We start from the raw sequence: 15,469 nt of genomic DNA on the forward strand, positions 1-15,469 counted from the left end.
TATGATGCCTTCCAGTCAGGTTTTAGACAGAACCACAGCACTGAAACCGCTCTGACCAAAGTGTTTAATGACATATGTCTGAATACAGACAGTGGAAAAATGTCAGTCTTAGTTTTACTGGATCTCAGTGCAGCATTTGATACAGTTGACCACAACATATTACTCAAACGACTGGAGAACTGGGCAGGTCTTTCAGGAACTGTACTAAACTGGTTCAAAACATACTTAGAAAACAGGAAATACTTTGTATCAATAGGTAACTTCACATCTGAGCAGACAAGTATCACATGTGGAGTTCCCCAAGGTTCCATCTTGGGACCCCTTCTGTTTAACATCTACATGCTCCCACTGGCACAGATTATAAAGAACAACAAAATAAATAATAAAAATAAATAAATAAATAATAGCTATGCAGATGACACACAAATATATATCACAATGTCACCAGGAGACCAAGGCCCTGTACAGGCTCTTGGTAAATGCATTGAGGAAACTAATGACTGGTTGTGCCACAATTTTCTCCAGCTAAACAAAAACAAAACTGAAGTAATAGTCTTTGGTGCCAAAGAAAAACGATTACAGGTCACCAGAGAACTTCAATCTATACACCTAAAAACCACCAACCAGGCGAGAAATTTGGGTGTAGTGATGGATGCAGACCTAAACTTAGAAAAACACATTAAGACAATAACAAAATCGGCTTACTATCACCTCAAGAATATTTCAAGGATAAAAGATCTGATGTCTCAACACGACCTGGAAAAACTAGTCCATGCATTCATCTTTAGCAGGCTTGATTACTGTAACAGCATCTTTACAGGTCTACCTAAAAAATCAGTCAGACAACTACAGCTCATTCAGAACTCTGCTGCTAGAGTCCTCACTAAGACCAAAAAAGTGGACCACATCAGTCCAGCTCTGAGGTCTTTACACTGGCTGCCTGTCCGTCAGAGGATAGACTTTAAAGTTCTGATGCTGGTTTATAAAGCTCTGAATGGTTTAGGACCAAAATACATCAGTGACCTCCTGACCCAGTATGAACCTTCCAGATCCCTCAGGTCATCTGGATCCGGTTTTTTATCAGTTCCCAGAGTCAGAACCAGACACGGAGAAGCTGCATTCAGCTTTTATGCTCCATATATCTGGAACAAACTCCCAGAAAGCCTCAGATCAGCTGAAACACTCAGTTTATTTAAATCCAGGTTGAAGACTCACCTATTCTCAGCTGCTTTTGAATAAAGCACCAAATCCACACTTTTAAGCTTAAATTTCAAAACTTACATTTTAACTACTGACTTTATCTACTGTTCTGATTTTATCTACTGTTCTGATTTTATCTACTGTTTTGATTTTTGATTTTAAATACTGTTTTGTTTGTTTGTTTGTTTGTTTGTTTGCTTGTCTTAATCAATTTTAAATCGTGCTTTTTATTTGTTTTTGTTTTTAATGTCTCTGTAAAGCACTTTGAATCACCTTGTTGTTGAATTGTGCTATATAAATAAACTTGCCTTGCCTTGCCTTGCCTTGAATGATGAATTAAAAGTTTCCAGGAAGCTCGAAATGTGGCTCCAAATGAATGATATTGCTATATTGACGCTACTTCACCTATAAACAAGCAACAATTTACAAAATCACATGTGCAAACAGCTGACTTATTACAGAGTGAATTAAAAAGGCGCCACAGTAAAATCCATTTTCCTAATCAGCACTTGACAATAAAACACCAGGGTAAGGAGCATCAAGGTAGACTCATTCTTTATTTAAAGCAATTCAAATCAGGTAAAATGCTTTTTAAGGGTCTTTGAGCTTATTAACTGGTTGTATGCATGCTCAATCATCCAGGTAAGGATGACTGAGCATGCAGTCTCGATTGATAGAGACTGAAGAAGTCACTTGTATGAGTGACGAAATGGTGCTCCCACTGAAAATGATACAACCAGATGAACAGAATCAACCTTTTTGGGTTTATTTGCTGGGTGTTGGCAGGCGGGATGTGTCACAGTCTACTGTTAATTAAAATTCACTGAGATTCACCTGTAGGGCTCAACAGTAATACATTTCTATAGATTAAGAGCAAATCCTAAAAATCCCGAGTAGAGCTGGAGATTAGTGGTTACATTTATTAGCAGAATGGCAGATATTTTGCAATTTTACTGCAAAAAATAATTTTGATTGCTGCTTGCAAGACAACTCAAGCGACTTGAAAATTTCACTTTGGACTCCTGGAAATTGGCTGGTATTTCTTAATTTATTTTCACTGTTGCAGTTTAGAGGGGAAAAAAAGTCAGCGTACCCCTGTGTTATTTCCGTAATGTATTTTTAGTCGCTTTTCCGCCACGTTATTCACAGAACAATAGGTCAACAGTTCATGCATGGCATTCTCATCAACTTGGATTTAAAAAAAAAACTCTCCAAGTCTTCTGAGGGATCACCACTGAGGGAACACACACACACACACACACACACACACACACACACACACACACACACACACACACACACACACACACACACACACACCAAGGTCAACATCTGCTAAACAATCTTCGTCTGCTTGTGATTTGATTATTGTTCAAATTATTGAGTAACCAATACTTAAAAACTGGTCAAATAAGACAAATGAGAGCTTTGCTAATCAGAAAGGTATATCAGAATGTACATTTCCTTTTTAATGCGTTACCGGGTGAAATAAGGGAGACATTATAAAAATGACACTGGAACCAAGTACCATTTGTTATAACATGTTTCGGTAGTTTATTTTCTTTCTATGATAAAAGCCATTTAAGACAATCACACCATGACTGGCGAACGATATTGCTTTGTGGTATATTGCACATTTGACAGACCAGCCCTGTGATCAGAGCAGCATTTGCACCTTGGCCATAAAGTATCACAAACAAACTGAATCTGACAAGGAAAATTACTTTGACATTCAGTTTTAATGGGATGGTTTCGGAAACACGTAGAATAAACAGTATTCCATTAATTCTCTCTCTCTCTCTCTCTCTTTCTCTCTCTCTCTCTCTCCCCCCATTTCTTGGGAGGTGGTATTGATGCTGACGTGCAGTGGCAGACCCAGCCCCCGCTCTAATCTGAGAGGAAAAAGTCCCGACGCGGAGAAAGAAGCAACAGACTGGATCGGCGCGGTCGGTTTGCGCTCGGGTCAGGTGCGCGCCGGGAGAGCGACTCCAAAACGCGCAGCTGCACAGCTGATTTAACGCTGCACAAAAACCGAGATCGCTTTGAAATATACACAAATATAATATAGAAAGCTAAGAGGGGGATTTACCGAAGTCTTGACACAAAGACACAGGAGAGCAACAATACTGTCTGCAGGAACGCTGATGGAAACGCACCTGACCATAAACCCTTGCCCAGAAAATTCCGTGCAATGAAGCAGCACAGACCAGCTGCAGGTGCTTTTGCTTACCTTTCAACTTAATCCGAAGAGCAAAGAATAAATAATGAACTTGACGGACTCTGTTTGGCTCTTGGAAGAGCCCTGGAACCTCAGCCGTGTGGAGGAGGAGGACGAGAAACTTTTATTCGGGATCGGCACGGATAATTTCATCACGCTTCTGGTTTTCGGGCTCATCTTTACGCTCGGCGTGCTGGGCAACTCCATGGTGATCACCGTGCTGGCCCGGAGCAAACCGGGAAAACCTCGAAGCACCACCAACATATTCATCCTGAACCTAAGCATAGCAGACCTGTCTTATCTGCTTTTCTGCATCCCTTTCCAGTCCACTATCTACATGATGCCCACTTGGGTGCTCGGTGCGTTTATTTGCAAATTCATCCACTACTTCTTCACTGTTTCTATGCTGGTCAGCATCTTCACCCTGTCCGCTATGTCAGTGGACCGATACATTGCCATCGTTCACTCCAGAAAGTCGTCCTCTATTCGTGTGGCGAAGCACGCTCTTATTGGGGTGGTGGTGATTTGGATACTCTCCCTGGCCATGGCTGCGCCTATCATGTATTACCAGAATATTTTTCAGAGAGGGGAAAATCACACCTTTTGCTGGGAAGTGTGGCCGGATCAGAACCAGAAGAAGATCTATGTGGTTTGCACGTTTATCTTTGGTTATGTGCTGCCTCTGTTGCTCATTTCTTTCTGTTATGCAAAGGTAAGAAAAGACTGTTGACACAGGTCAGTAATATAATTAGAGGAATTACTGCTAAACAAATGTACATTTGACTTCTGTATCCCTTGTTTACAGGTGTTAAATCACTTGCACAAAAAACTAAGAAATATGTCCAAAAAATCAGAGGCATCAAAGAAAAAGGTATGTATCATAGCGATGTGTTGGGTGGTTGGGGAATAGCCATTATAGTATAGCCATTGATAGTTCATGCATTAATTTTTTTGAGTGAATAAGAATTCACTCAAGTATTTGGCCGACCACAGTCCAGCACCTATAATTTGATGCAGGAATAGCCTGCCATATACCAAATCATTACCTCCGACTCTCCCTTGTAGCCAGAATAATAAATATAAATGCAATATTGTGTACGTGTACTATTAACTGGTGCACTTGAGCTTGATGGCCAAAAGGTAATGCACAATCAAACTGCCATCTAGACTTTATCATACTCTGTGGAGGTCATTTGACTTTCCTGAGAGTAGCTATCTGCAGTCGCCTACTTGATTACTGATACGTCTGTCTGTCTGTTATATGTCACAGCATCTGATAATTGCTTACAATGTTACAAAGCCAGGAGTACAGACTCCCGGTCAGTTGGGGAGATGGGCCGATGAGGATTGACATGTGCTTTCATGCGTACTTCTCTAGAAACATGCTTTTATAACCTGAAACCTAAACAACTGTGGAAAGTGAATCGGGAATTTCTGATGTTCTGATGATTTATTGTGTTTGCTGTGCGGGGAGTCCTGGAAGAGATTGTCACACCAATAACTTTGTGATAAATGGTCAGTCAACAAATCATTAAACCCTATAATACTTAAATTATGTTTGCAGGTACTGAGAGACTAAAATGAATGTCAGAAGAGAGCATTTTTACACACTTTCAGAGGGAATCAGCAGCTGCATTGAGGAAAAATACAAGCCGGTGTAAAACTGACAAAGATGAGAATTTTATACTGAAAACTGGAACATTTGTATGCACTTTTGATGAATACGCATGTTTTGTGTTTCCTTGGCAGTATCTCCCTGATTAGTCCAGTGCGTCTTAGGATAAGTGTTTAGTAATAACCTACAGTCATTCTAGGTCAGCGGTGTTAAACTCCAGGACTCGAGGGCCGGTGTCCTGCAGGTTTTAGATGAGTCCTTGATCCAACACAGCTGATTTAAATGGCTAAATTACCTCCTCAACATGTCTTGAAGTTCTCCAGACGCCTGGTAATGAACTAATCATTTGATTCAGTTGTGTTGACCCAGGGTGATATCTAAAACCTGCAGGACACCGGCCCTTGAGGCCTGGAGTTCGACACCCCTGTTCTAGGTTATTACTTTATTACTTTTATTTCTATCATTTAATCTACAAACAGGTTAAAGGGGTTTAAGCTACTTACACTTCTTTGTCTTTCCTCTCATGGTGTGAAATGGCAGACACTAAATGAAACACACTTTCAAGAGGAAACAATTTTTGGACTGACACGTGTTCTGTCACAGGCACAACAGTGAATCAAACCCCTGGTTGATTTCTCAGCAGTCTGACTCAGAGACTAACTTGGCTGGTACCAGTAACTTAACCACGGTGGCTTGGTCATATTATATGAAGAATAATCTGTAGCTTGTAGTGTTGGGAAATATGCTTTACAGCTTTCTTGATTTAATTAAAAAAATCTCTTATCAGTCCTTTAAAAATACAGCGAGGAGGTGGCTTAGCTTATCTCAACATACAGTAAATACTGGAAGCTGCTATTACCCGCATACAGTGCAAATGAACTTCTTTCCTGTCGTAACAGTATAAACTGGGTTATGAATTAAAACTATGGGGGCTTTGCAGACATTTTCCCACAGATTTATTGAAAACGTAATTCATATAACAAAGTAGCACATACTGTTGGGTCTATACGTTGTTAGACAAATAAACCACAGTGGATTTTAATTCAAACAAACACGATATGATTGAAGTGCAGACTTTAAGCTTTAATTCAAGAAGCTTTGTAAAAATGATAATTTACTGGTTAAGGAATTACAGCAATTTATATACACAGTGTCCCATTTTCAGAGGCTCTAAAGTATTTGGACAATTGACTGAGAAGGTAAGTAGTGTTACCTTGTTTTTCATGAAATAAGAAGCAGACACATTATCTGGATGGATGGATGGACAATATCTGAAGTTGATTCAAAGTGTTGAATTTATAGTTGATAGCTTTTCACTGTATTTTTAATATGAGACCTAAGGCGATGTCAGATGTTTGGCAAGGGAGGCCAAAAAACAAAATAAACCTATCAGAGAGATAGCAAAAACTTGAAGAGAGGCCAAAACAATAATCTGGTTCATTTTTCAAAAGAATAATTGCACTGGCCAGCTCAGCAACACTGAAAGAACAGAAGATAACTAAAGTTCATGATGACAAAATTCTGTGTGGGGTCAAGATAAACCACTTTGCAAAATCTAACCAATTAAAAAACACTCTCAAAGAGTTCGGTACACCTTCATGAATGCAAGAACAGAAGATTTACCACTGGCTACACTACAAGGACTGGAGGACCAGATTAGACTTTGCCAGAAAACATCTACAAGAGTCTGCAAAGTTCAGGGAAAAAATCTTTGGAGAGATGAAACCAAGATGAACTTATACCAGGATAACCTCAAGTGAGCAGTATGGAGAACGAAAGAAGCAGCTCATGATGTGAAGCATACAGCACTATCTGTAAAAACTTGGTGGAGACAACTTATGGTTGTCAGTGGAAATGTGTCACTGGTGTTTATTGATGACATGACCGCTGACAGAAGTAGGAGGATGAATTGTGAAGCGAACTCTCTGGTCAGATTCAGCAAAATGCTGCAAAAAAAAAATCAGACAGTGCATCAAAGTGCAAATGGATTATAAGCCAAAGCAAGCTGCAAAGCAATCCAAGTTTCTAAAGTCCAAGACATGGAATGTTCTTCAAATGCCAAAGGAGTCACCTGAGCTCGACCAAGTTGAGCAGCGTGTTTTGTTCATAAATGCAAGACTGAATACAAAAAGACCCACAAACAAGCAGCAACTGAAGGTGGTTGAAGTAAATGCAAAGCATCTCAAAGGAGGAAAACATGATGTCCATGAGTTCTAGACTTCAGGCAGTCACTGCAATTCTTATTCTATTTAAAACAGTCCTCAGTTCATGTTAACCCTCTGGGGTCAAGTTAAACCTCTTGAATTAAAGTCCAAGGAGCTTGAAAAAGACAGCGACTGGACTTATTTTAGTTTTTCGAAGATGCCTCACCTCTCATCCAAGAGGCTTCTTCTTTTCAAGGCCCTAGACTAACATGACCTTGATGACTGGGAACATACACAGACTCTTGAATTACAGCTGTGGGTTTGTACTTCAATCACATATTAACTATGGTGGTTTACAGAGGCAAAACTAAAAAAAATTGCATCTTTGTCCAGTAAATTATGGACCTGACTGTTTTGTCCAAAAAACACCAAATTTCTCAGGCTCACAATTACAACTTGAAAGCTGACCTGAAGGTTTAATCTGCGAACAAGAAGTGATGGCTTGGATGATATTATGTAAGAGCAGACCATTTCTTAGGACATCCTGTTGTCTCCATCTTACTGCCTGTCAAAAATAATCCCACAAATAACACCCCAATAAAATGAATTGGTGAACCTAGCTGTTCCCCACTTTTTCTGGGTTGTAGGCTATAACTGAGAGGTATCAGAGTTGTATCAGTTTACTGTACAAGAATGAAAATCTGAATATTTTTCAAAATGCTGAATAAAACCATTACGTCTAAAACATATCAAATCCTGATGAGCCAGATGAGCAAAGATCCGACTGACATTCTGGTTCTAATCTTCTTTTTCATACTATTAGCACACAGACATATTATCAAGGGTTTCCTTCCATAAAAGATGAAAATCAACAGGTAAAAACAATAAATTGCATCTGGTGAAAGCAAAGGGAATTTGTGCAGAAATGGGATTAACTTAGGTCTCAGCTGCTCTCTGTCAGGCCTGTGAAATATATTGTTAAAAGCAGCTGGAAAGACCAAGGTTGCTCCCATGGCTGTTGTGAAATACAACCAATGTTCTTATCGACTTCAGCCTCACAGAGGAGGAATCACACAGCCTTCAAAAGTCACAACACCACACACTGTCAACACACAAATCTAGCAAAACCATAGGGACTATGAACCTTTCTTTTCTGCAAGGTCTTTACAAGGTTGTCAGAGTTGATTTTTTATATATGTGTCACATATATGCTACAAATCCTTTCTGATTATATGTGTCTGGATGTTTTCTCTGTTTTGAATCCGAGGTTGAGGAGCCATGCAGTAAGCAGTGTTAGATCTTAGGAGTTTAAGTCTGTTATGCAGATGGAAAACACAGATGGTTATAGATAATTACAAAAATAAATGTTTGGCCAAGTTATTCTGAAATAATTTAAGAATGTGTGTAGGCTGTAATATGCATATCTGAAGCCTGGGAGACTGAATGAATTGACTGACACCCAAAAGCATGCAGTAATTTCCCAGTGACTTCGGGAGTAATGAGAACAATGTTGAATGAACATTTAAAAAGAGCTGCAGAAAGCTGTAAATCCAAATGATATATTTTAATTACTAGTGATGATTAGTTGTGAAAATATCAAAAATGTAGCACAAACTTGCCAAATGATAATTTCCCAACATGATAACAGTTTTTCTTGTGTTTCTCTTTGAAGAAAAGTCATCTTGGTGTCCATTTTTGACTTTAAAAACTCGAAAGAATTACCTTTGGGTTGTTAGATAAATCAGTTCTTGAGTGATGAGCTAAAAGTTTATGACAGAAGGTGTTTCTGCTGCAGCCGTTTACAATAACCTAACGACTGCCCCTCTGTGGGTTTAGGGGAAGATGTGAATGTTTTATGGACACCATTCAAACAAAACCCTGCTTTTACTGTATTACTGCACTAAAACTGTGAGAACCTCTTCATAGTCACCGTGTCTTTGTGTCTATGTGTGTAGTTGTGTTGGGGTCAGACAGATTTCTCTGGCCAGTGCTAACTTGTATCAAGTCAAAAATGTTTACCTATCATGTGATTGGTAAAATAATTTTTTAAAACTATATTTATTGTAATTTATCAATGCTGTACTTTATTTTGTTACAGTTAAATAAGAATCGCAGGGCATTTCATCAGACCGCACAAATATTAGCCACATAAAAAAGCATTATACTCTAAAGTCGCTCATGTGAACATGTTGCCTATACACACAACCACCAGCACTGAACAGTATCTGGAGTCAGGTTAGTGGCTGGAATGTTTGACTCCATCACTATGCTCAGAAGTTCCTAACAGCGATTCTAATAATGCACACAGCAGTGTTCTTTTAGCGCCCGTGAATACTGCTGCATGCTGCTATTACCAACCAAAAGACATAGCCACCATGATATCACCATTTGGTTTAAAACTCTGCATTTTGCAGTCATGTTAGCTTTTTTGGATCAAAAGCACCACATTTAGATGAGAGTATGAACTGTTGCTTTAATAGCAGTTTGGATAGCAAGCTAAACTCTATGCTAGCAACACATTTTTGCTAAGTAATACACACACAGCACACATTTCCACACAGCAAGCCATAATTAGTCAGATAATCCATTAAAAATTCTACAAACGTTCACCCCACTCAGAGTTGTCTTTTTTAATACGCTGTAATTATGCTTTTTAATGCTGTAAAGTTGAGCATTTCAAAACAGGAGTCTGTGGCGAAAGACTTTTTGGAGCCAAGTCGCACCGAGCTGAACTTCAGTTTTTGGCACTTCTTCATTGGTGTCATTTTTCTGCTTTACAGATTGTGCCTTTTTAGACTGAACCAAACAGCAATGCTGAAATCGACAACACCAAAACAATTAGGTTACTATCGAGACCTTACAGTCAGCTGATTTAGCAATTTTTTGACAGTTTTTGTGCTTGCCATAAAAATGTTTTCACAACCCTGTAGGTTGCATAGTTGTCATACGAGGAAATGACATATTAGGCTTTTCATTTTTCATAACAGTAAAAATACTGCATCTCAGAATGCACTCCAATGAGGTGAAAATCTGTGCACTCATATTCATTTAGTTGGGAATATTTTCACTTTACACTTAACATCAGCTCTGTTACTTCTGACAGCTACATGCTCAGGTGGTTGGCCAAATATTATTTCTAACTTATACCCATCAAAACTTGAAAAGCTGAATTCCTGATTCAGAATTTTTAATATTTCTGTTATCTGTGATGAGAAGTAATTAGTCCTGCAATAAATCTTCTCAGTACCTCAGCAAATCAAGGAGCATGTAATTAGTTTTCTTTCTTTCTTTTTTTGTAGAATGAATAACATCGATTAATTTCTTCTTCTTGGATATTATGTGGATGTTATGTAAATTTGATTTGTCATAACTGTCACATCATGTCAGCAGATACAGAAATGTGTTTATGACACAGACTGTGGATGAAATGCCACCAGTGACTCATTAAGTGTCGGGTGAAAAGGCATTTACAGTACGTCTGCTTTTTCAAGGTTTTTAGGCCGTACTTAAAAGTATTTAAACAGCTGTCTGAGGTCAGATCTGCTGTTTTTGTTTATACCAGTTCCTTGTTAGCTTCATCCACTGCTCACACACTATTTGCCTTGGGCACTGTGCTTAAGTTGATTGTTTTCTAATTGGTAAATATGTTCAAAGCTCTCTTAACTTTTTGGGGGGAAAACAGCTGTAATACAGAAGAACAGAACAGTCAACATAACTGTCATGAGATATATGAATTAAACAAGTATGCCACATTACCATGCTACTGAGTAAACCTAACAAAAATAACACGTAGCATTTGCAAATAGGAATCACCCAAATGTGCATGTGGAGATGTCAAAAGTCACTTATGTAATGTTGATTAATTAAGGATTTGAGTCTCTTTATTATTACATATGATTCACATGTAAAAAATAAGTCTGTGGTATGGGATCATAATATTATCAGTGCAAAGTTCTCAGTATTTACTGTTAAAGTCTAAAATGATTAAATGTAAATGGGAGTATGAGAAGGTTTATTGATGTGTGATGAGCTCCTCGATCCTCAGGCCAAAGAAGAATGGCATATCAACAAAGAATATTAATCCATTATCTTCTGAGTTGTTGGACATTAGCCATCCAAAGTCTACTGAAGCGCACTTGAGTTTGGCCTGAAGCCAGAGCCTGCTTACTCTCTCTCTCTCTCTCACTTGCTATCGATGGACTGTCTGACAGATCTCTCCACACACTTCCATTGCTGATGCAGAGATAAGAATGCAGTGGTATGCATACTGCTGCCAAAATCTAAGATATTGGTTAGCAAAAATAACTCATAATGATTCTCAAGCAATGCGAACTTAAAAATGGGCATGGTCTCAAAGACTTCTACTGGAGGGCAGGCACTTGATTATAGGATGTTAATGATCTCAAACAATTTTCACAATGCAGATTAGTCCCAAACATGCCACTATCTCATCAATGGCTTTCCAAGCTTTATTCTTCTATCGTAAACAAGACTTCAAGCTTAAATAGAATATTAAATTCTGTATTTGTTATCCCTGTGGGCACTGACAAAATCTTACCTTTTTCCCTTTTCTTTGTGGATCCCAGACTGCTCAGACGGTGCTTGTGGTGGTGGTGGTGTTCTGCCTGTCGTGGCTCCCTCATCACGTAGTTCACCTCTGGGTGGAGTTTGGGACCTTCCCGCTAAACCAAGCCTCCTTTGTATTGCGGGTGGCTGCACACTGCCTGGCGTACAGCAATTCATCAGTCAACCCGGTCATCTACGCCTTCCTGTCGGAGAACTTCAGAAAGGCCTATAAGCAGGTGTTTAAATGCCAGATTGGTACCAGTGACTCCCCGCTCAATGACATCAAGGACATTCGTAGCAAAGCGGATACGCCGCCCTCAACTAACTGCACAAATGTTTGACTTACAGCTGCCACACCCAAAGTTATTGCAAGTCATCAGATATGAGTGGGTGTGTGTTTTTGATGAAGGTACGTATGGTCACTTGGATATCGCTAAAGCTGTAATATTCCACATAAGCGCTGTTAATTTCACCTGGATTAGAGGGGGTAAGGCACCAGTGGCTGCAGGACACGATTACTCCCTCTTTGATCCGGCTGTGATTGCTACTGTACATGTCGTCACTGATGAAAAAAACCTGTCTGAAATTGAGAAAAAGTGATCCTTCTTCAACAGTGACCTCTCTTAAAATGTAGACAGTGAGTTTATTCAGATCAATGAATTTAAAACTCTGCATGAGGAAAAGAAAAACAATATTGGTGCAGGTCCAATAAGTGGAAATTTTTCATAAAAAGTAAGAATTGCATTAAAAGAAGCAACACATATATACCTGTAATACAGTCTGTTTAAAAAAATATATACTTGTATGATTTTGCAGGATTTGGATTATTCAATGAAGAAGTAGTAAAGAATCACAAAATTCATACATCTGATCCAGTTGTTGTTTTGCCATCTTATTAGAACAAGATGGCAGGTCATTGTCAGTTTCCTGATGCTGATTTTGTTTCTTTAGTGATGAAAGAGGTATAGGATAACATGCTAGCTGAGCTTGCTAATGAGCTTGTCTTAGCTAACCGTTTCTAAAAAAGGTGGCTCCTAGCTACATCCGAAACTGTTTCTACAAATTACATGTCATAAACTAGACACATTTAAGCCCAGTTTACGTGTTGCTAAGTACTTTTAGCTTGGTATGCTAATGTTAACCTTGAAAAGCTGGACAGTGAAAGCAAACAATGGTTTTACCAAGACAGGAGTATGATTATGGCGCAATAACTCTATAAAGCTACTCTTTTGTTTCATGAAAAGGGTCTAGGATATGAAGGTCTTTAATAGTCCTAATGTGCTTGTGAATTCTAGGTAAATTAGTACTACTTTCAAGTTGAAAACATGGCTGACTGAACAACCAAAAATGCCATTTTTTAAAAGATTAGCAAGCACGACTCACTAATACCATGGAAACATACAATTTTGTTTCAAGTTAAGTTGAATGAAAGTTGGCTAATATTTAACTCTGTAGTGGATAACTTTTCTTTATTTTGTCTGTTGTTACAGACACCAGGTTGAGAATTAAAACCAGTGCCAAAACTAGTTTACTAGGAAACTATAGGTGCCTATAGACTAAATCAGCATTGTCTGAACTTGTTTGGCAATGGCTTGATTGTAATCCCTGTAGTCCATCTTTAGGGTTTAAGAGCCTGTTTTGATTTGATTGAACTATCAAACATGCTTTATAATCATCTTAAAGCAAATTTCATACGACTACAGACAATATTTTTGTGTAATGGCCTCTGGAGTTTGTGGTCAGTATCACAGCCATCTGTTTGTGGGTGGCGAATAGTCTGCTGTACCTCCCATTGAGGAAAAAATATGAAAGACTGGAACTAAAAGATTTTTTTGTAGTTTTAATTGTTTTTCTACATATTGAAGTTGTAATGCATCACTGTGTGTGTTTTGGGGTTGTTAAATAAGGTACATCTTAACTGCACTCTTGACAAGGATCATATACATGAGTATTAAATGAGTAACATTTTTCAAGTAAGCTGTCCATCCCTGCTGATGGTCCTTCACTGTAGATTAAAAATAAAAGACCTACTTTTTAAGTTGCACTCTGCTTGAGAAACCATGTATTTTATAATTAGATTTGGATGTAAATACTAAAAGCTAAAGCATATATTCACATATGTCTTTGGAAATCTTGCTGTACTTGCTTATGATGCTACGTAAACAGTTTTCAGATTGTGTTGTGCTGTATCAATCAGCCTGGCTGTTGAATGTTCCGATGCTTGATGTGCTTTTCCTGGTAGCCATCTTTGTAACCAAGAAAACAACAGAACAATGGAAATGAAGAATTTTAATGTTGTACAATATATGTGATGTGCCAAATCACCATATAGCAGCTTTATCTCAGTGCAACAAAATCATTTAAACTACACAAGATGAGAGCTTTAAAAACAGTACAGCTCGGTATTCTCTGTAACCACAAATACTCTGCTTAAGATTTTAGTCCACAGCACCATCTTTCTCTCCTGAGAACAGCAAATAATCAGGGTCATCCGAGTCTTGCCCTCGCTCTCAGCGAGGCTCTTAGATGTGAGAGTCGAGGCTTTTTCTGACAGAACGGAGGAGGTGCAGTTGATGACTTTGCTCACTGTATTGCTGACTGCACAGATAATTATACCCACAAAGGACTCCGGATTTTCTTTCTTTTTTTAAAATAGGACATGCATGGAAACCACATCCCGGTGGTGTAGGGAACATAGCTACTGGTTTCCATACAAAGAGTTAATGAACAACATTTTTCTTTTTAAACAAGAATGTATTTTCAGTTTGATATCACTTTTTAGTGCAGTCCCCAAATTACAGTGTAACTGTTTTAGTAATTATAGACTACTGAGTCAATATTAATCATAAGTTTAGGCATATCTAAGTACAGGAGAAGAAGATCAGAGTATACAGATTAAGTGGTTCCAGCTTTTATTCTGCTTTATTTGTGTACTTACCTAGTATCCAGTTATTAGTCTTTATTATTACTCCTAACGCTGTGAACTCTTTTCATTTCTAGGTTCTATGAGAATTTTATCACTGTGTTCCCTGTGATATTTACTGTTTCACGAGTACAATGAATATACTGTAACTGTAATGTGACGGCTATTTTCTTACATGTTATATTTTCATTTTGAAATGTAGATTTATAGATTAAACTTTCTTTCTTTCTTTTTTTTTTTTTTCAAAATTCATCTACTCCATGCTCAGAAAAAATGTTTTTTCTAATAAATAAAAATGGAATTAAAAACAGTATGGTAAAACCAAATGTATGCACATACCATTTTGTGAGGAAATGCAATAAATGTAATTCTTTCTAACTGTAAGTTTCTGGAGAGACACCCATTTGTACAACTTTTAGTGCATTTTGTTTAGTGTGGTTTGCTTTTTGACTCTGATTCCTGTATTAAATCAGCCGTGATATAAAATCGAAATCTGACAAAACAATTATAACTCTCTTTTAACCTCCTAAGACCTGAACTCTTTCATGGCATGCATTTAAAATTTTTCTTTGCTATTTGGGTTGATTGGGACCTGATGAATGCAAAAACAAAGAATTACCTGATTTTTTTTTTTTTTTTACTTGATTTTTGTTTCTGATAAAAATGAGATCCACATATGAGGACATTCGTTTTAAATTTCGATAGAACAGTGGCAGTATAATGTCCTCGTAAGTGGATATCAGGCCCTTGTAGTGAAAAATTAAGTATTTTGGTCTAGACATCCCAAAATGTGATGTCCACAT

At 38.1% G+C, this 15,469-nt stretch overlaps 1 protein-coding gene across 1 annotated transcript; it reads left to right on the top strand.

Annotated features, from left to right (window-relative positions):
* The first annotated feature begins 3,145 nt into the window (after window positions 1-3,145).
* LOC134636862 (galanin receptor type 1) lies at window positions 3,146-12,492 on the top strand. Its single transcript, XM_063487091.1, has 3 exons — window positions 3,146-4,130; window positions 4,224-4,289; window positions 11,764-12,492. The coding sequence occupies exons 1-3, from the start codon at window positions 3,465-3,467 to the stop codon at window positions 12,082-12,084; spliced, it is 1,053 nt and encodes a 350-aa protein (XP_063343161.1). The 5' UTR covers window positions 3,146-3,464; the 3' UTR covers window positions 12,085-12,492.
* Window positions 12,493-15,469: the final 2,977 nt, after the last annotated feature.

The sequence above is a fragment of the Pelmatolapia mariae genome, linkage group LG10_11 (genome assembly GCF_036321145.2).
Source record: "Pelmatolapia mariae isolate MD_Pm_ZW linkage group LG10_11, Pm_UMD_F_2, whole genome shotgun sequence".
NCBI classification, from domain to species: Eukaryota; Metazoa; Chordata; class Actinopteri; order Cichliformes; family Cichlidae; genus Pelmatolapia; species Pelmatolapia mariae.